Source organism: Ammospiza caudacuta, chromosome 8, assembly GCF_027887145.1.
Source record: "Ammospiza caudacuta isolate bAmmCau1 chromosome 8, bAmmCau1.pri, whole genome shotgun sequence".
NCBI lineage: Eukaryota > Metazoa > Chordata > Aves > Passeriformes > Passerellidae > Ammospiza > Ammospiza caudacuta.
Window position 1 is genome coordinate 26184543 of NC_080600.1, and position 21737 is coordinate 26206279.

The 21737-nt window shown below is 37.4% G+C and overlaps 1 protein-coding gene across 3 annotated transcripts in view; it reads left to right on the forward strand.

Moving 5' to 3' along the window:
• COBLL1 (cordon-bleu WH2 repeat protein like 1) overlaps positions 1 to 21737 on the forward strand; it is a 73916-nt gene that overhangs the window by 21675 nt on the left and 30504 nt on the right. For 2 of the 3 annotated variants that reach the window (XM_058809545.1, XM_058809546.1), the window contains exon 2: positions 18164 to 18343. In XM_058809545.1, coding sequence (XP_058665528.1) covers positions 18164 to 18343 — 180 coding nt within the window. Of the gene's footprint in view, positions 1 to 18163; positions 18344 to 21737 lie in introns of those variants that run through there. The other variant, XM_058809547.1, reaches the window with a different exon arrangement.

The window sequence follows — 21737 nt, forward strand, 5'->3', positions numbered from 1 at the left end:
ATGGTAAGTATCAAGCTATATACTTAATGTGTCTCAGCTTTTCTGATAAGCAGGTGCTTTCATTTACATTTGTCTTCTAATTACAAAAGTTATGCTTGGTCTTTTTTGGAAACTGGGTGCTTCTTTTTCCAAATTAACATATTTTGTGTGTAAATTGTAAGTAGAGCTGTATGAACGTGGTATCTGAGTTCTTGCAGAATCTTAAAACCAGCAGTGGAAATATGTGATTCTATAGTCCATACTTGTAGTTGTATTATTTGTTGGAAAGTTTTGAATTAAAAGCTGGAAAGTCTTAACTGCATTTTTATCTCTCATTATTTTTCTTCTTCCAGTGTTGTCAGGATGATTTCATTCTTTGTCAAGCAGGCTTATGCTTTTTTATTTATTATTTTTATTATAAATGCAGTATGTATCCAAGCAAGATAATGAACAAAAAGCTTACAAAGAAACAGTTAAAAACTGTATTTTTGTCAAACAGTTTTGAGTACTATAATACTTGCAGTTAAATACACATTTTGCTAAGTCTGGATTTCCACATAGGAACAACCAAGTGGATGTGAGTAACAGGGACAGAGAAGTTTCTGATTACTTGTCTTAATTTAGGGAACTTGTTTGGACTTTCTACTGCACATCAGGCTTCTGAGGTAGTGGTAGTGTGTAAACTTAAGTGTCTGTGATTGAAGTTAGTTATTGCAGAAATCCTTCAGGCTGCTCTAAATTGCAATGGAAGGAACAAGTTAATTGTACTTTAGATTTTGGGTTTTGTTTTTAAAATGACTCAGGTATAAGTCATGGACAATTCTGATTACTCCTTAAAACAGAAGACAGACTATGGAAATGTACACATAAATGTACGTTCTTTTGTATCACAGGTTCCTCACTTGAGTCCTTCCTGTATTAGAATTTTGCCTGGCACAATGTTTCCTTCAATACCATAGATCACAAAAGAACTGTAATTGTACCGTAAGAAAATGTATTTCAAAACTTGTATCAAATTCTCATTAGTCTTCAGCTTTTTAAGTAAGGGCCTGTGAGTGTTTCTAGTGGCTTTTCACTAGGAAAGAAAATTGCTGCTTGCTGTTGAGAAAGTGAAATTCATGACTGTGCTGTAAGCCCAGACATATCCTTTTGATGGGTACTTTTGTTTATGTCTTTCTTTAAAATAAAATTTAGAAAACAGCCACAAGAGCTCACCTCTGAAACTTTCTGTCTCTGGGAACCTTTATGAAAAGATACATTTTGGATTGTGCACACAGCCAACAAGGGGAAAGGGAAACATCAAAAAACCCAAGGAAAAAAATTTTATACATTCTGTTCCTTGAATTCTGGGATATGCTGTCTCCAACTTGGACTGTTTGATGTTTTATAGGAAAAAATATTGCCAGAAATAGTCACTTACTGTAACTGTTTGCCTTTCTGCTGGAGGCTTGCAATGTTTACAGGGCTACAGTAAAACACTGAGTCATAAAAACTTGGGATATTGTATTCCTGAGTTCAAAACTAGATAATGGAGATAAAGCAGACCAAATGTTCTGTGACTGTAGCCATAATAAGGTAATGCTTTTCTAGCAGCACATCAATACAAGACTCCTAGAAACATTGGTGAACTTGCTGTGGTATAAGGGGCCTATTACTGCTACTGAGTAAATATCTTCATAAATTATGTGAAGAGCTTTTTAAGAATTTGGAATTTGTTAGTATGCAAAATATGGTTAAGCATTTCTATGTCATTAGACTGAGCATACTGCAGAGGCAGAATGGCACCGTGTGATGAGCTGAACACGCCATGCAGTGAGGGAAGGTTTGGAGCAGATTATCTGGAGTGGTACTATGTGGCACGTACAGGACAGCCAGGGGATCTGGCCCAGCCAGCATGGTTTTGGGAAAGGTGGGTTCTGCTAGACCAGCTTGTTGTACCAAGGTCTGGTGGATGTTGTTACCTGGGCCTTAGTAAAGCTTCTGATCCCATTTCCCATGGCATTCCCTTGGACAATCTGTGGCTTCTCGGGGCTGGGATGGGTGTACTCTGTGCTGGGTCAAAACCACATGCAATAGACACTGAATGCACCTGCCCTTCTGAATATTAATGTAGAATTACGACTTGACCAGAGAAAACCAAATGAGCCTTTAAAAATTTTTTTGGTACAAAGATGATTTTAATCATACTGACCTGTTACATTTGACCTTCTTTTGAGATATTTTAAATTGTTTTGTAATGGTACCATGTAATCTCTGCTTGATCTAGAATAAAGTCTGTATTTTGGAAGGCATATTTCCTTTTTTTGGGTTTGTTTTTTTTTCGGTTTTTTTTTTTGGCTTTGTTGATTTGAACTTTCTTCTACAGAATGATACAGAGAATCCCAAGCATGATTAGCTGCCTCTTGCAGAAGCTGGTGTGATACACTCCCAGTCTGTGATACCGATTTCAAAGATAGATGCTTATCTGAATTAAGAAGGTTATATGTGTGTGTGTGTTAAGTAAGAAAGAACATTGTATTGTTCTTCCTCATTCCTGTTTTGTGGGTAGCAGGGAACCTGAGGCATGTTCCTTCCCACATGCCATCTTGATAGCCATGGACTTTTGCTCCCCAGACAACTTCTTACCCCTCTGGAATGAAGACCCTCCTTTAAGTGAGTTTCAGTTTCTGTAAAACAAAACTCTTATCTGAGTCATTATTAAATGTCATTATTATTATTATTAGATGTCATTATTAAAAAGGGGAGGATTTTCTATACAGATTTTAGTATTTATCCTTGTGGTAAAATTAACGGTGTACTTTTTTCCATTGTCTTATGTTTACTTCACTTTGAAGAAGTACCTGGAACTTGCATGACAATATTTATAACTGTAATATCATAATTTTTTTCTTTTTTTCTTTTTGTCATCTGATAAGCACGGAAACTCAAAATATTAAGAGAACTGTTGCACCAGATGCACTGTTCTGAAGGATGAAGTGAGAGAGTGCTGGGTGAAGCAAAGATATCCTTGCTTCACAAACTGCTGTTTAGGATTGAAACGTTGCAATTTTTTTTAACATTTTCTTTTGGAAGGAGATGAGTGTTACTGAACTTGACCAGAGTTACAGGTTTATAAAAACCACATTATACTGTGTGTAAATATTCAGAACAAGAAACTTGTTTAACTTCTTACTAAAGCTACATCTAATTTTCTCACTGCCATAGAAAGATCTGCCACTACAGACTGTTCTGTCAAGGAATGGATATGGTTATGGAAACTTGTATGTGAAACTGGATCTGAAAGTTTCTGAATTAAAACATGTGATTTTTCCAGAAGAAAATAATTGCAGTAGGTTTATTTTGTCTGTTATATATTTTATTGGCTTTCTAGGCCTCTGGGAGTGATTTAAGTAAGCACTGTAACTCTGTTTGGAGCTGTAGTTCTCAGATCTCTAAAAAACTGTGGGTTTTTTCAGTTGGTTTCTGGCTGTACTTGACTGTTGAAGCCAGTGGTGACATTTAGTGTTCCAGAAAGTCTTTGCAGTACATGGCTGCTACTTCTGCTGCTTAAGGACAGTAACAGTGCTTCAGTTCTCCTTAATGTCAAAATAGGTTTTGAAGAAATGGGAGGGCTGCAGAATAATAATAACAACAACAACAATAATGATGATGTGTTTCTTAGAGAATCCAAATTCTCTTTCCTTGCCATTCTTTGTCATAAGTGAGTTTGCTTGGCTTAAAAGATATTTTTAGCATTACAACTTTTAAATATTTGGATACTGGCTCTTTTTAATTCTGTAACTTCAGTTACAAGTCAGGTTTTCCACATTATGTTGCTTTCATGATGGCTTGGCAGTGGCTGTCCTCTTTTGAAGCTCTAGCACTTCAAAGAGCTGTATGGTTGTTTCCATTTGCGCTTGGTAACAAGGGTGTGACGGTGTCTCGATTCAGTTTTTTGGTGATGGCAGTTAAAAAGGAAAAAAAATCAGCAACAACACTCAATAATATTTTGGGCCCTAGTTGTGCCAGGGCAGCGCCGTGTGTGGGCGTGGGCTGCCTGCAGGCGTGGCTGGGCCGGGGCAAGGCTCGGGCTGCAGCCTCTGCCTTTCAGGGTGAGGAGCACAGTAATGAGGGCAGTGGTGCCAGTTTGTGACTAGTGTGTGGTTACTGAAATCCAGAGAGGTTTCAGTGCTGAATTCCACATCTTTCACTGCTATTTTAATCATATTGTTGAATAACACAACTTAGAGCTGGCAGCAGCTTAACTTGTGGAAGTAACCAGAGTGCAAGATTTGTGGTGGTTCTATTTTGTTTTTCCTCTCTCTAGATCAGAGATTTAGGGATATCATAGTATGCTGTTAACCATATGTCATATTTCAAGCTCTGGTAGATGATTATAAACTGGGATTAAAAAAATAAGTAATTATTTAAGCATTAATCAATGATCTTGTAATAACATTGTAGCAATAGATCCATAGTTGTTGATCCTAGCTTTTCTGTAGAGGGTGTTTGGTGTAATGTGTATTGGCAGAATTCTCTAAGTTGGTATCTTCAAAATAAAAACAAGCTGAAACTTCCCAGAAGCAGCTGAATTAAGTATGTTCATGGCTTTCCTGCCCACGAGCTCTGCTAAATAAAATAATACAGTTGGTTCACAAAACAAGGGAAAGCTATAAAGGTAGCTTTACTGTGATATTAAATCTCTCTTGAGCGCTTTCCCAGAAATATGAATGTAGTAATTATATGATTAAAAAATAAGGAAACTTTTTGGGTTGTGCACTTCCTCAGGCTATTAACCTAACCACTAATTAACCAACAGGAAATTCCAGACCTGAAAGTTTCATTATTGCTATACTGAACTGTGAAAATACAAGTGTGTTAATGAGGATTTCATTATAGCCATCTGTAACTTGTTTTTAAATTGTGTTAAGGCAGGAAAAACATAATATACCATCTGTTACCTAGCTATATCAAATTGACCTGGAAAATATTGGAGAGAAATATCCCCCACTTTATAACCCTGGCTGTCTCTTACTTCTTTTCTTTTATTAATCCAATGTCAGTACTACCTAGCAACATGTAGTAACATGTCATTTACTCCTTAAATGATGTATTTGGTTCACTTAGACATTTCTGTAACATGTGTACCTGGGGGGAGGAGATGCTGACTTCCCAAAATGATAATTTCTGGGTGATTAATGACCTCTTAATTTTAGTGTCATGTTCTCTCAAGTATGTCTGAATCACCAAAACTCAGAAGTTGAGGATTGTCTTGCAATTTAGAGTTCTTTTTTGGTTTTAAGTGAACAAAACTTCTGGATAACATCTATTAGTATGCTCTTATTTTCTGATCTAGTGAGCATGAATTGAAGCATTTTGCTTATCAAATGCTGGAGCTTTTGCAACTTTTACCTTAATCCTTGTGTTCCTCTGTAGAGCTTAATTGTCACAAGCTATCCCAGGTCCCTTGATTTCTGATTCTCTTTGACCTTAACAATGAGGGAATTTGTCATGTATTACCTTGCACTTACCAAGAAATATTATGGATTCTTGATTGTCGGATGTTTGTAGGTGTAATGCAAGTGAGAAGAAGGTGGTGGTCCAGTGGAAAAAGGTGCAGAACTTGCTCTTGGGAGGGTGGGACAGAGAGTTGGCACAGAAGAGAATACTGAAACAATTTTGGAATAGTGAGGCGGATCCTTTGCAGCTGTGATGAAATAGTGACTCAGTAAGGTCAAAAAATGTGCTAGTGTTTACATATTACCTTTTGTGTGAGTTGGATCTATAATATTAAATTGAGGATAAAAGGTTGTAATAGAGGTAGAGAAGTGAAAAGGTCAGGCACCAATTTATCAAAGTAATACTGTCAACAGGCAGCCCAAAATATAGGCTTGTCCTTTAGTCCACAGGTGTTTTTTGAGCAGACACTCTCTTTTTTGTTCTGGATTTGCACAGCAGCTAGGACAGCTTTGTTGAGGGCTCTTGCCTTATTCAGGACAAACTAAATTTGGTGGCTGAATTTAACAATAAAAATCTGTTTCTCTGCAGACTCATGCAGCAAGCACAGTTAGAATAAAATGAGGAACTCTTTGATGTAGCAGTGTATCTACAATGTAAATGTCTTAAGGCTGTGGAAAGGGAAAACAATCTAAGGGCTTTGCTGACCAAATGTATGAGGAAAAGCCCGCTGGTACAGTCCTGCTTGTCCTTCAAAAGGCTTCTCCTGGTCTCTACCCCAAAGCTTTTTGGGAAACAAAGCAAACCTGGCAGAAGACAGTAAACCTTGCAAGGTTATATAATTTACCCCAATAAGAACAGTGAGGTGGGAAATGTTCTGCTGTGAAGGTGAGGCCATGCCATCTTGGAGTTCCATAGGGATTTGTGCTGGAGCTCCTAGTTCAGTATGTTAATAATCTAGGAAAGCAGCTGAATAGTAAGGTGGCACTTTGATGACAGTAGAAAGTTACTAATCATTGTAATAAGAGGAGCTATGACTGAAGACTTGCAGAAAAGTTTTTCAAAACTAAATGGATAATAAAATGAGATTAAATTCACTTTTTACAGACTTACTACAAATCAGTTTGCCGTGCACATTAGCAAAGAAACAGAGAACAAAAGGGAAATCAGGATTTGGCCAGTGTATAAATCTCTAATGACAATACAGTGCATGGTTCTGGTCTCTGCCATATCCGCAGGGATGAAGTAAACAGAAGGTTCAGAGACAATCAATAGAGATGGTCAAAGGTGAGGTATGACTTAAGGGACATGAGAGCTGAGACCATGTCATTGTGTTCTTACATTTACCTTTTGTCCAGGTGCCAATTTGTGATGTTTCTGACTGTTCTAAGTAAATGAAAGGAGAACGTGCAGCAGAATTGTCTAATGATGATGCATGCAATCCTTAAACCAAATGTTAACTAATGGTAAAATAATTAAGTCTCCCTTATTGTTGAATGATGATACAATCTAAAATTAACTTTCCTCACTGATGTATGACTTGCATAAGAAAAAGAAGTTCTTGGTCTGTTTCCAAGCCATTTGGAAGCCTCTTGTCTATGCTCTCTTTTCCAATTCTTTTTGATTTAACAAAACTATTTGCCTTTCCCTGGAGACTTGACTGTGTTGGTCCATCACAGATGAGATGTCAACTCAGTAGGTACAAAGCAACTGAAGAAACAGAGTATTTAATAAAGCAAGAGTTTAATCTGGAAAAATGCCATTCTTACCCTGGTAGTCTGTGCTTCCTGCTATTCTTGCTGCTTTCAGACTTCAGTTTCTCATGGATATTTTATTAAAAAAATAATCATTACTATTTCAGGGTTAGATGAAATATCAGTTTTAAAAAGCAGTCTTCTGTTTATAACAATAGAGACAATAGGTTCAAAAAGTTTCCAGCTTCAGAGATACATCCCTATTGGGGATTTTTAAAACCAGATAATTCTGGGAAGCTTTTGCATACACACATTATTGATACACATCCATTGAGTTCTAACAGTGCATTGGGCTTCTGGAGTTGTGGTTCGGGTTTTTTTTTTTCTCCCTATTGCAAAGGTTCTAAATGCTCTGGGTAATCACAGACAGATGAATCTGGAAGTATTAAAGATATAAGAATGAATAGTGGGAAAGTTTTGGTTTCTTTTCCTCACTAGTACATACAAGTCTTAACTTTTTGGTCGTGGAAACAATTCTATGAATTAAAAAGCATGCAAGATCTGTACAGGCCACTCAAATGTGGCCTGTACAGGGACCTCTTTGAGAAGTGTTTTGTATTTAGCCCTATACTGTCATTCTATTTAGCAAAATAGAATGACAGATTCTATATAGAATAGAATCTGTCATACATAGATTCTTCTGCTTCACACATGAGAAATAAAATAAATTGCAGTTTACGGTGCATTCACATAATTTCCTTTCATTGTTGATACTATTCAGTTGATGTTTCTTTAGGAATTGTTTTTACACAGCAATGCCAGGATTTGAAATTCAGTAAATGTTTTATGAAAACAATGAGAAGCACTTTAAAATTCTAAACCAAATTCTAACAAAACTTTTAAATTCCATTCCTTTATATGGTAGTTTTCTTCTTTTTCCTAATACATTGTGTAAGCTCTCCTCCTTCTTCATCTTTTAATATTCTTGCAATTTTACCTTCCACAACTATTCTGGGAACTTAAAAGCAAAACCCCAAAAAGGAAGGAATCTATGCTGAGTGATACTGGGGAAAAGGTAAAAGTAACCTCTGTCAGATGAAGGGAAAATGGCCAGGTACATACTTGTAGAAATGGGAAACCTTTCTGTTTCCCATTATCAGGTTATCTGAGATGTTGTGCACTTGCTTGTAGTCAGTAGTATTAAATTCTGTTGGTCACTCCCTGAATGAGAGCCCTATGATTTTTCAGCAGTGATAAATTTACTGCTTAATCTACGAAAGCCATAAGGAAGCATATTGCTAACTAGATAAACTACATGTAAAATAACCACAAGATAACAGCAGGACTAAAAAAAATCTGGGGATTTATTACTGTGAGTATTAATTGTATATTTCTAGCTGTAGCCCTTAGACCCAGATAGTAATTAAAGCTTCCAAGTGAGTGTCTCAAATACTGTGTCCTGTGTGGGACATAGCAGCCACAGGCAATATGTTGGTGTTTTAGCCCACACTGATACCCTGTGTGCGCCAAAGCTTTCCTGCAAGCCTGGCTGCATCTGCATTATTGCCCTCTCCAGCTTATCAGTCAAGTGAAAGGATTTTTATTTTTTTATTGTTAACTACTGAAGTTTGGTTGCAGAGTGCATTTGACTTGGAGCACAACTGATTGTTTCCTTCAACCTTACCCATGTTTAGGCAAAGCTGACTTACATTTCTGTTTTGTCTGGCATTAATGTGGGATGGATGCTGGTGATAGGACTTCTCAGGTAGGAAAGGTTAGGTAAGGAACTGTCAGTAATGTTGTTTACTCAGCACACAGGCACTCACACAGATGTTTTCCTCTCACTGAAGCACTACTCAAGCCACTTCGAAACACACTGTGGCCTGATACAGATCTGGAAGCAACATTTACCAATGATAGAAACCTGCAGGATGTTGCCAGTGATGACAGCACTTGCCCTAAGAGTTTGTTGACTGCATTCCTTTCCAGTCCCTGGGCAGACTCAGCTGCAAGCAGCCCTCCCATGGCTGAATGCATTAGGGCTGACTTTGGGAAGAGGTAACTGAATCAAGAATTGCTTTTAAGCTGCTTTTAAGCAGCCTCTGGTCTTAATTGACAATGAGGTCAAGCTTCTGTAAATTATCCTACTTTAAACACTTCTGAGTTGTTTTTGGTTTTGTGATAGCATAAATACTGTACTTGGCTTGTGAAATTGATTTATGAAAATCTTAAATTTCAATAATTTTGTAGGTAGTACTGATGATGAAATTACCTGGATGTAAATGGGTATTTGTCTCTGTTGTCTAAATATTCCATTAATCCCTAGAATATGCTTACCTGAGGTGTTTAGTTGGATATCTCACAGACAGAGACATGGGAAAGGCTGAAAAGCATGGATGGAAGGACTAGTCCTAATTCTAAAAATTCCCACTAAACTTATTTTGTGCAAATAAAAGGGGTGCGGAAAACAGGATTGGATTCTTTTTATGGTCTAAAGCCACAGAAGACATAACAAAGCTACTTAATGCTCTCTTTTGAATTGGCTGAAGTAGATATGTTGGGATTACAGGCTGTACAAATCTCTAGATGTACTCTGCAGGCTGTTTGGTCAGGTGGTGGAATTATAAATAGGTAGGCTTACTGATGTCAGCAGCAGCCACAGGAAGGGAGCCACAGTGAGCTTGCCATGCACACTCACACTCACACACCCTCCCTTCTACCTCCACATGCTATTGAAGGAAACTCGCCTGATATTAATGGGGAAGAACCACCTGTGCTATTTTGGAGGTGAGCAGAAAAGTAGTGTAATCAATTTTAGCTATTATATTTCCTTCTCCTTGTTCAGAGGCTGAGCAGAATGGCCTCAAAGTAATATTTGTGTTGTGTTGTCCTAATACCTGCTGTGAGGAAAAGATATTTACCAATAGTTATATATCTTCAGTACACAGAAATTCAGGTGTAGGGCAGTACATAAATTTCCAGAACTTAAATATAGGCCTGTACGAAGGAAGAAGAATTAATGTCTGTTGTAATTTTTCAGACAAAGTACATAATAATTCTACAAAAGGTTTTTAAAATCCCGTCTCTGGCTAAGAGATGAGGGTGTGTACAGATGTTTTTATCCATGTGGGCAGACTGCTGAAATTTTAGTGGTAAATTTCTGGGTATATAAGCTGTTGCCTATTTTATTTTAAAATGATATTTGGTGCTTAGAAACTCAAATGAAGTTTTTGACATTATTTTAAGTGAGAAATGCTGTTATTTCATGCAGGCTGTAAGGCTTTTCTGATTTCTTTGGTTTCCATCAGATTTTGATATTTTGATCTAAAATTTAGTTGCTTGTAATACCTTGTAAAAGTTGATTCTTTTAGTGTTTATTATGATAGAGTCCTTGCTGTGTTTTCTTTGTGTTCCTTGTATGTCGTATACTGATTTTATTTGTCATGGAAAGCATTAAAATATTTTGTAGTACCCTAAGTAGACTAAATTCCTAAGTAACTGCACAGTGCCAAGATGGACTTTGCTTACAGCAACAAAGAAAGAATTCAAGAAGCAGTGCTCAGTTGAACTTCCTGTAGGAGTCAGTATGCTGCTGGCACTGTGTCATCTGTTAGCATGTTAAAAACTCAGCAGTGAAGTATATTGGCTGTAAACTGGCTGTGGTAGAGAAAGCTGGAAAGGATGCAGGGGTGAATATAGAAGTGAATTATCGTAGTTAGAGCAAAGCATTCATTAGGAAAAATTCTTAACATTCCCCAGAGCACACTGATGATGATTATAATCATTATTCTATAAATAAGAATTTTTTCTTCCTTTATATTTAATGCTGAAGGCCTGTACATTTTTATAGAAAGTGCAGAGGCTTTCTAATGAAGTGGTTATGCAAAATAGCTTTGGTGTTACCATCATGCAGGGAGCCAGGTTTCTTCAAAGAAATATCTTCTTTCTTCAAAGAAATACCTTCTTTCTTCCTTGCCTCTTGCCTGTTGCAAGAGTCCAGTGAGGAGTGGATGCAGAGGATTTTGGGTGTGCAGATATAAAGCAGAGAAAGGGGATAATGACAGCTCTTGTGTGTAGATGGGGATGAGTTTGGAGACAAAATAAGAGCATTCATTTGGGGCCCTGAGCTGCCAACCAGTGAGGGAGGTAAAGTTAAAGTAGGACAAAGGGGAGGGAGCTCCTGCTGCCAGTGGCTGCAGAGGTGGCTGTGAAAACTGCTGGTGGGGTTTATGCTGTGCAGAGAGCTGGGATGGGACTTGTGGCTCTGCTTTGTACCACCCATTGCCCCTCACAGAGTGCCTGAGATGAGGCTGGGGCTCCAGCAGCAATTGGGGAAGTAGTAAATGTGACCCTGTTCCTGAAGGTAAAGGGTTTTTCCATTTTTTTCCACTTTGCTTTCTGAGGAAGATGCAGGCAGGAGAGTGAATGTTGAGGAGGCAGCTGTAAAGAATGAGCAGGAAAATCTGGTGGCAGGTGGGTGCTCAAAGCATTTCTTAGTTTTGCAAGCGATGTTGGCCCAAGAGGCTCAGTGTTTCTGTTTGGGGAGCTGTAGCTATAGTCTTCATATATTGGGAGAAACTTCCTCATTACATCAAACCTTTCTGGATACTAACTGCCAAGATGCTTCTCTTGAAATCTAGTGAAGAAAATGCTTGGTTTTGTACAATTTCTCAGCTTAAACTGAACTCTTTTTTTTCTCTTTCTTTCCTGTAATGAGCAAGGGTGCTTTATTTGCTGACAGACCTGGTTGTCAGTGTAGGAACTCTCTATACATTCACCGTGTGTCTTGTAGCATCTGTGTATAAGTGCATACACACAGAGATATTTCTATTAAATCTTGCTCAGGATAGGAAACTTTTCCTGTGTCCCATTCCCTTCCAATACTTCACATCATCTCTGTTCTTCAGTTTAATAAATTCTCCTAATTTTGGGTTACATGAATGTACAAAAGATTTTAAGTGTTACCAAACTCAAGGTGGATAAAAGATATAACTGCTAAGAGAAAGTTTTTGGTGAATAAAGAACTTTCTAAAAGGGAGAAAGCTTGTTCTATTCAAAGCATTTGCAGGAAAAATGAAAATAAATTGCAGTGCTTTCTAAAGTTGCCTTGCTATGCTTTCTCAATTATTCTTCCTGTATCTGAGTTTTCAGCTGGGAAGTGCTACTGTTGTAGTTGAACCCAGCCTTCTACAGCAGGTAAAAGAAGAGGGGTTGGATTTTGTCTTCCTTGTTAGTGTAGAGCTTCTTAGCTTCTGTCCTGCAGCACTTCATCTGTTACCCACCTACACCTACACCCACATACCTGTGTTTGAGGCACATATGTCTGTGAGTGAAAAAGGAAGGGTCTGTATTAGCCTCTTTCCTGGCTGCTGTGAAACTAAGCAGCTCTGCTTTTCTCTTCCCTACCTTTCCTAGCCTCTGAATCTATCCAGTCCCTGCCTCCAGTATTACTTCAAAACCATTATTTTCAACAGGAGAAAAAAGCAACAGCAGCAAAGCTCAGATAATTGACAATTCGTGCTTCTATTGATGTTCAGAATAGCAGCTGGAAAAGCCCCAAGCAGAACTAGGTGCTTCATCTGCAGGCTTTGAAAAGACAGTGGCATTTTACCTGCTTTCATGACTGGGGGTAACGACCAGAAGGACAGATTCAGGTTTTGTTTCATTTGAAAGCCCTTAATTGAACTTTCTTACTAGTCATGGAAGAAAAGCAGCTGTTTGAGCAACCTTTTTAGCAGTTCTTGATAAAGATTTGAGGGTTTATTTTTAGTGGAGGTAGCATACGTTTTCTTGAGTTTTAAGTATTTGTCAGATTTATTAGTGTATCAAAGGTTAAGCTCCCCCTTTCACATCAAGCTGCTCTTTGTTTTCTTTTCCTGTTTATTCAGCCAGTTATATATTACTCAATTATTGTTACAGATTTACTGCTTTCTCTTCCCTGCTCGCCTTTTCTGTCAGGCTGTTTTCATAATTGTAAATATAATAAAGGATAACTGAGCCATACAAGGTTTTAATGGTTTTGAATGCCATTCAGATTTTTTGTTCTTTCTTTTGGCAGCAAATCTGGGTTACTTTTTTGCATTTTTTGCTATGAGAAAAGGTTGCAAAAATAGATATAAGTATCTGCTTTTTGTGGAGCTGTGTAACACATGGACATGCCAGGTTTGTACTTGTATTTTGTGTTGCGCTATTTACTTCAGGAGTCTTAAGTTCTCAACCTCTTTAAAAGTAATGTCATTGGAACTAATTTTCCACTTCATTTTATTTGTTAGTTTTGGCTTGTTTGTTTTTTTTTCCCCCCCAGGAATAAAACAAGTACTTCTTTGGCAGAACAGAATGTGTTGTAACAAAACTTTTGTATCAGAACACATTTCTATAATTCCTCAATAATAATAATAATAATAATAATAATAATAATAAACTTTGTACTAATTTAGAGGAGAAGGTATTTTTTCTTTTTTTTTTTTTTTTTTTTTTTCTTTTATCCTCTCTTGCCTGCTAGGATTCTGAGCTTTTGGCTCTCTTCCTAAGAGCAGAGTGATTCTTATGCCTAGAGGGGAGCTAACTGTGTTTTGTTGGATGGTACAGACAGCACTGTCAGCAGCTTTCTGTTCTCAGGAGTTGAGTCTTTCATACGTTTTAAGTGAGCATGAATACATCATTGTAATATTAGTTGTGATTCAGCTTTGAAGGCAATGAGTTAATATTTTTTCTAGAAAAGTTTAAAATTTGTTGTTTAATTAGTTAAATTATATGTTTATACCAGAGTTAGTGCCCCTTTAAAGGTAAGAGGGGCACAATTAACAAATGCCCATAATACAATTTGTGTTTCTGTTGTCTCAGAATTGCGTCTTTTTCCTTGTAATGATAGAAAACATTTAATGAATTATGGCTCAAATACAGTCGCTTCTGTTTTCAAGACTGTCACTGCCATGGGGACAGATAATCAGAGGGGGCAAGTGTCTGTTCACATGGTCTGGAGGGAACTGAAGGATTCATTTGCTGCTTTCTTGCTTTTAGTGTGAACCAGACATTCAGAGATTCCATTAAGCTTTCACCTTACTGTCATGGTTACCATCCCAGTCCTGTGATTTATTTCTCTCTAGGATAAGACTGAAAAAAAAAAATCTTCAGAGCAATGAGGCTAGCTAGGGGGTAAATCCACACATCCCTTTGACTAGGGAAACTTTTTCTTTCACATCATCTTTGAAAACAGATCCTGATTCCAGGGGTGCCTCCTTTTCTCGGTCCACTTTATTTATTGAAAGAGACCGAAAATGCACTTCACTTTTTTTTGCTTTCTTTATATCAGAATAAAGGTATGAGTAAGAGAACATCTGCAGATGTTTTGTTAGGTGTTTGCTAGAACCTCACTGAGTAAATCTGTAGAGGTAATCTTCAAAGATCACTTAATTAGTAATATTAGTATTATCATTACCCATAGCATTACTACTGCCATGTCAGTTGCACTATGAATTATTGTGCTGGCAGAGCTATATACCCAGTGCCTTATTTTATGCCATATTATTTTTCTCTATTATTTTTAAAATACCAGTATTATTTACAATATTTGTATCCTTTCAATATTGGGAATTAGTATAGAGATATGCCCTGTAAAATAACCTGTTACCACAAAAGATTTGCAAACTGTTAATGTTTGTTCTGCTGCTTGGAAATTGAAATTAAAGTTTGTTTCTGAACTTGGGGGTTTTTTTGGTACCTATTGAGCCACCTGCTAGACTCAATATTTGTACAATATGACCTCATGTTCTTCCAGAAATAACTAAATGGATGAGTTGAGAATCTGAAAGATCATATTTCTCTCTGGAGCAGATACAGCAAATATTTTTCCTTTATATCATCCTACATGTATCATAAGCCTGGCTTGAAGGGATGACCTAAGAATGGACATTGTTTGACTCTCATTGATCCATACTTTGATCTTAACATCTAACTGGTGCTTTTGTAGTAGAAATAAAGAGAGATTGTATCTCAAACAGTGATATTGATGTTGAGATGAAAGCCAAGTATCAATGCTGGTAGTCATGTTGTATAGATGCTCTGGGGCTGGCACAGCAAATATTTGGGCTGCTGAATGTTAAGGGAAAATATCAGAGTACTACCATACGTCTAACTTAAAATAACCTTTTTGAAGCACTTAGTGGCACCCCAAATTTTGTATAGAAATGTGTGTGTGTGGTAATAATTTAGTGAAGATGACTAGAATTTATTTTTTAAGTATTTTTAATCTATACTTATGCCTGAAATATATAGGCGTGACTTGCCTTGACAGCTTCAGTCGTGTGCTGGACTATGAGGAGCAGATCAGATAGTAATGCTGCAGTTGTCTCTAAATTTTTCCTAGCAGGTAGTGTTTGATCTTGAAGACTTGCAGTGGTCAAGTATTTGAATTGGTGGTATAGACTTGGAGTTGGTTTTGGTGTTGGGATAAAATGATGTGTGGAAGATGCCTTGGTAAGAAAATCACTTTCATTGGCTTCTTGAATTGCAGAGTAGGGAGAGGAGGGTTTGTCTGTAAAACCTACCTCTACAAGTGTATTTCCACCATCACCTGCTTATTTAATCATGGTCACCTGAATTGTTCTTGCTGTCCAGCACCAGTTCTGGGGCTGGGAGTGCAGCCCAGCCTGACTGGCAGGCAGCTGCTCCCCTGATAAGGTAGAAAAACAAGCTGAAATAATGAAAAAGCAATGAGACCAATTGCAAAGACTTTGGGCTGAGAAGGAGAGATGAGAGAAATAGTGAGAGCTGAAGAATCAAAAACATGATGTCTGGGAACAGAAAATGAAAGCATTGGGATCCTGTTGTTTAATAAGAGGTTGCCAAAAACTTGGCCTGACTTCTGAGAAAGTACACTTGGGATTTTTCTTCCTTTGTGTGGGGTGGGAGAGGTAAGCATAAGTAACCATAAAGCACATTCAGATTTCCAAGAAATGGGTGGAGTACATGGCTCTGCAGTGGGGCACGCAAGGCTTCAGCAGTGGTGTTAGACTGCCTGTATATGTGTGTGTGTGTTCTTTATAAATACATGGAACTTCAACTGCTGCACACATGTCTTGAGAAGAGTATTTGGTCAGTTTTAGTTGGACACTGTATGAATAAACCACATTTATTGCTATGTGTCATTAAGTACTCTGGTGATAAGAGAGTTCCAGAGATAAAATTGCATTTGTCTACTTAATAGAAAATAGAGTCCCTCAGCATTTGAAAACTTTCTGCGACACCTCTTCAAAGAGATAAATAGCTTTTAACAGTCATTTGAAGTTAAAGATGTAAGAAAGAGTAAAGAAGGGAGGACAAGCAGTACTAGATCACGTTGGGCTTTTTGGTATTAATGTAATGGGGTAAGTTTTTATGTTTGTGGGATTTTATTTATATCTTATAGTTGTATTGATGCTCTGCACTTGCTAATAATTTATATTTGGCAGTTACATGAAAGCAAAAACTCTTGCAAAAAAACCCCCAAAGAAACTGGGGAGGAATGCAAAGGAGTTTGCTTTATACATTTTGCAATGTTTGTGTAATCATGAAACTACCCAGACAAGCTGCTGTAGAGACCAAAGTCAAATTTTCAGCTCATGTTGTACATCATGAATTGCATAGAGAGCACACCAAACTAATTTAAATCATTGTGAGAGGAGGTTTACATTTTGAATGTGGATCCCCATTCAGTGGTTTTGGAGGCTGTGAGTACTCCCGATTAGCTCTGAGGGGCCGTGAATAGTTAATTTTTCAGCACAGAGTTCTGAAGTTCAAAACTCTAAGCACTTTCAGCAACAGATCAGTCATGTGAAGCCTTGTTACAGTTGTTTTTTTGCATTGCTGCTCTGGACCTTGTTTGCTCTTCATTGTGAGTGACTTTAAACTTTTTTCTCAAGAAAGGCGTGTGTTTCTAGTTGTATGCTAGGTTCTTTTTGTTTTAATTCTGCAGGGCAATTGTAGGGGTTAATTGATTTCCTTAGGTTTAAAGTAAACAAACTTTGGTACAGCTCCATATAAATGATAAGCATATTTTTGGAGCCTTTGTGTATTATGTTGAAATGTATTAAAACTTCCTGGTAATGTGGCTCCATTCAAGAATGTTTACAAGAAATTCAAAATCTGTCATGAGGTAATGTGTCTTGACTATGTCTTGGTCTTGTTTCTAATGGTAAAATTCTTAATTAATAGTATCTTTTCCTTCTGAATATATTGGTTAATTATGGAGAGTTACTTAAAAAAAGGGAGATATTGGACTAGATGTTTTAGGACATGAGAGTTCTGCATTCAGAATTTGCTGTAACATACATATGTTAAGAGATAAAGAGGATTTTATGCTGTTTTAGAACTTTTTTTTAGTGAAATAAGTGCAGCTTATTTAGTGATCAGTCCTTGTATTCAAATGTAAACTGTCTGGTCATTGACATGGGAAAGAGTATAGAGAAAATTAAAATAGATCACCATAGGTGAGGGGATTATGTGAAAGCATATTGTGAGTGAAATATCAGGAAATATTAAAACAGAGTAGAATTGGTTATACTGTTATTTTATTACTGTACAGAAGTTAAATACTGTAGAACTGGTAGAATTTCTTTGAATAATTTAATAACCAATTAAAGGGGAGGAAAAGTGTCACTATTTGCTCCAGTATCTATCCTGTATTAAGCACACTGGTAGTAGGCTTCAAACTGCATAGTACAATATTTCTGTTTATACTAATCCAGTAAATCTCTTTGGAGAATGTACAAATAGGGTCTTTGCATAACCCAAGGGAGGAAAAACCAGCCAAATAATTTATTCTTTCATGGTACATTAAAGAATTCTTTTTGGCTTGATGCTTATTGGGTGCTTTTTTTTTGCGAGGGATACTTTAGCCTGTTTTGTCTTCTGTCACCGCTGATAGTATATTTAAGGTATCTTATCCCTTCATTGCACATATGACTTTAGAAAATAATGAAGTGTGGTTTGTTACTGTTTTGAGGCTTGTTATTTTGTCAGTTTGAAATCGTATGTATAAATGCATACTTGATTTTTAACTTTTATCTGTTTTTCAGAAGAAAATCTAAGGCACCACCTCCTCCATCTCAAACAAAATCCATTCCTGTTTCTCCATTTGATAACACAGAGCCAACCAACCTCATCATGGAACAGAAAGAGAATGTAATCGATAAAGATATTGAATTATCAGTGGTCCTGCCAGGAGATGTGATCAAGTACACTACAGTGAATGGGAGGTTTGTTACACAGAATGATATTTTTGTTTAATATTATTTTTTGCTCAAGTTTACTCCAACATTCATCCAGGGTATAACCATTTGGTAAAATGCATGATTGTTCATCCTATTTGGGTACAAAGTTTTGTGTTCAGCACTTGCTCTGCTACCTGTAGATACTAGCAGTCATCAAAAAACATGTAATCACTCCAGATAAAATCTGTAATGCTTCAAAAAGAATTTATAGCTACAGCTTTGGATTTCTTTTTACAGTTATATTTTCCTTAAGCTGGTTTTAGTCTAAATTGCATATTTCAGACTGGTAATTGATAGGATAGATTGTGCATGTAGCTCTTCAGTCACCTTCTGTTCAGAAAGACCTGCACCTTTACTGGTGAGCTGAAATCATAAATCCTGGGACCTAAAATGTTGCTCTACTAAGAAGAGTCCTGTGCAAGGCTGTGTATAGATCACAGCAATTTAGATGCCAGTCTGTTGCTATCCTAAGCTGAAATAGGACAACCTATTTGTATATTGTCCTTGTGTTAGTGTATAGCCCATGTCTCTCCTACAGAAACCAAGCAGGCTGACTTACTTATTCATTCAAACCAGGTACTATAAATGTGTGCTTATACCTGCTTCCTAATGAGGGATGAAATCTGGCTCGAGTCTGTTTGCACACTATCATTTGCTGGAGTTCATGAGTGTTGCTAGACATCAAATACCAGCTTGTTCACCAGACCTGCAGTGGGTCTTTTTACACCTCCCCCTGACTCTGTGATTTTCAGGATAACTTAAATGTGAGATTTTTTTCTCAGAAGAAATTTTCTGAAATTATGTTGCTTTATGCTGGTTTTGTCAGCACATTTTTAGCAAGGAGTATTGCAGTCTGTAAATATGATGCCTTCCTCTGTTTTTAAACCTTCTTAGACATGAGGCTCCATGTGTACACTGTCAGGAGCTTATTTTTTTGCTGCCTTTGTCCAGTGATGAGTGATGTGTACCGTGGGCCCTCTCTCATGCTTTGCTCAGAACAAAGTGCTAGAAAGGAATGTTGTTGCATCTATTTTCACCTGGTCAGATTACATTGTGTATAATTACTCAGTATTCAAGACGGGCCTTACAGGCTTATCAGGAATTGCACTCATTTCTCAATCAGTTTCATTATTCTATAGTTACAGGATTTTCCAATCAAGATACTGTATGTGATTGATTTCATAAGTGACTATCTTGCCAGTATTAGCACTGCTAGGCTCATCTCAGAATGAGGGAGATGTGCACTACCTGCAGTCCACCGTGAAACATAATTCAAACTATCTCTTGTTCTAGCTTTGCTCTGGCTTTGGAGTTATTTATCATGATCAAATAGGCATAACCCCTCTAAAAATGACATAAACAGAAAAATTGTTACTTTGCTTCTTTTGTCATTCATAATTGGAGGTGAGCAGCTCTGAAGGTCTTGAGGAGAGAACACCTTTTAAATCTCATAGTAGAAAAAGCAAAATGGCAAGATTTAACAGCTGTGTGCTCAAATTCCATAGTCCACCAGAAGAAACTTTTCTTTATCAGATTAGGTGGGGTTGGTTTGCTCCCTGCCTTGGCATAGTGGGTAGCAAGAGCTATGTAGCACAATGCAAGGTGTTAGTGAAATAAAAATCCTGATTATGTAGAAGTTGGAATACGTAAACACATGCTCTGAGATTTCCAGAAAACCTTGAGTAATTTGATGAATTTAAGTTGCAAATAAATATTTTACTGAGTTAGATAAAGGAGGACAAGCAGACTATGTACTCTGAGGTAGCTGATGGCCTCTTCTTGGTGCTTTGCTAAACATTAATTATGGAAGCTGTTAAATGTACTGTGATATATGTATTCTTCCACCTTTAATCCTTGAAGGCTTTAGGGAAAAAGAGTTTTATAAGTTTTGGAGGACATGGTGACAAGAAAACCTTGTTGGGATTTTTTTTTTTTTTTTTTTTTTTTTTTTTTTTTTTTTTTTTTTTTATTGCTGAAGGAATATCTTTCTAAAGCTGCTGGTGAAGATGTCTTGCCTCCAGTGAAGTGGAGGGGACTTAGAAATCCTCCAGTCAAGCAGGTTGTTTCTGGAAGTACCTTTGGAGAGCAAATTTGCACTGAATCACTGTTCTCCTGTATTAATTTGCATGTGTCTGTTGTTTGTTAGCAGCTGTTTCTCACTTATTCTCACTTACCAGTCACTTACTGTGACTCTGGTTAACTTGAGGGTGTGCCCCTGTCACTGTGGTGCATTTCTGTAGGATGGCTTTCTGGGGTCCTTGCTTGTCAGTTCTTGCTCTGGTCATCTTTGATGTTCTACTCCTCTCCAATAACTGAAGTGCAGCTTTTAAAGCCAGTCAGTGTATAAAAATTCACCAGAAAAAAGGTAACAGGTAACTTATTGGATACACTGGCAAGCGGAAAGGTCACTGCAGAAGCGGTGTCTGCTGCCTCCTCTGGCTCCCTCCTCCCTGGCCCTGCCCTGCTCTGCCCCCAGCAAGATGGGGGAATGACAAGATTTGCATTTGCAGCCCTTTTCTTCTTACTGTGAGATGCATGTACTTGTTTTATTAGGGATTAGAAGTAAAAGAAATAAAGTATTCCCTCCTTGTGTCTTGTAACTGAAGCAGGTTGTGCTACATACAGGAGATGCATTGAAATAAACTTTCTGGTTTAGCAATGTTAAAAGGGAAGAGCAGTTACTATTCTTCATTTTGCATGGTATTTCTCAGGCTGTTATATATCATCTAGAGGAAAGGATGGGAGTATATTGCTTTCTCCCATATTGCTTCAGACCATCTGATAACTGCTTTTTCACACACTGGAGTATGGATTTTTTTATTTTATTGTTCCTCCTGTGTTTGTCTCCTGAGGCAAGTGCTCTCCTGCCACTTAAGCAGGCAGAAGTTTTCCTCTAGAAAGGAAATAGCTGTCAGCTTTCAAACAGTTATCTTCTGGAAGTGCAATATATGAGAGTGGCCAAAGAGTCCAGCCCTGCTGCTAGAAATTAGAAGACAGCTTATGGGAAATTTGTCCTTTAAGATGAAGGGAAGTGGGAATGATATTCTAGGGTAAATCAAAGGGGAAAAATTCAGTGTTCACAATAATTTCTAACACTGAGTAATTCTTAATTATTTTTACAGAACTGTATCATATGAAAGGTCTCCTTTAACTTACTGCTTAATAAATATATTCATGATCTTTGTTATCTAGAATTCTGCTTCATCTGATGGTTCTTTGTAGAAGCTATTTTCACATTTGGCTGGGCTACCAGAATACTTGCCTCAATTATGAGATTACATCTAGAATTCAAGATTTCTGATAAAGCCATACCAGCCTAACCCTGTATTAATTTTCTCAGAGACATTCAGCATTTTTTCAACATACCATTTGATTGCTT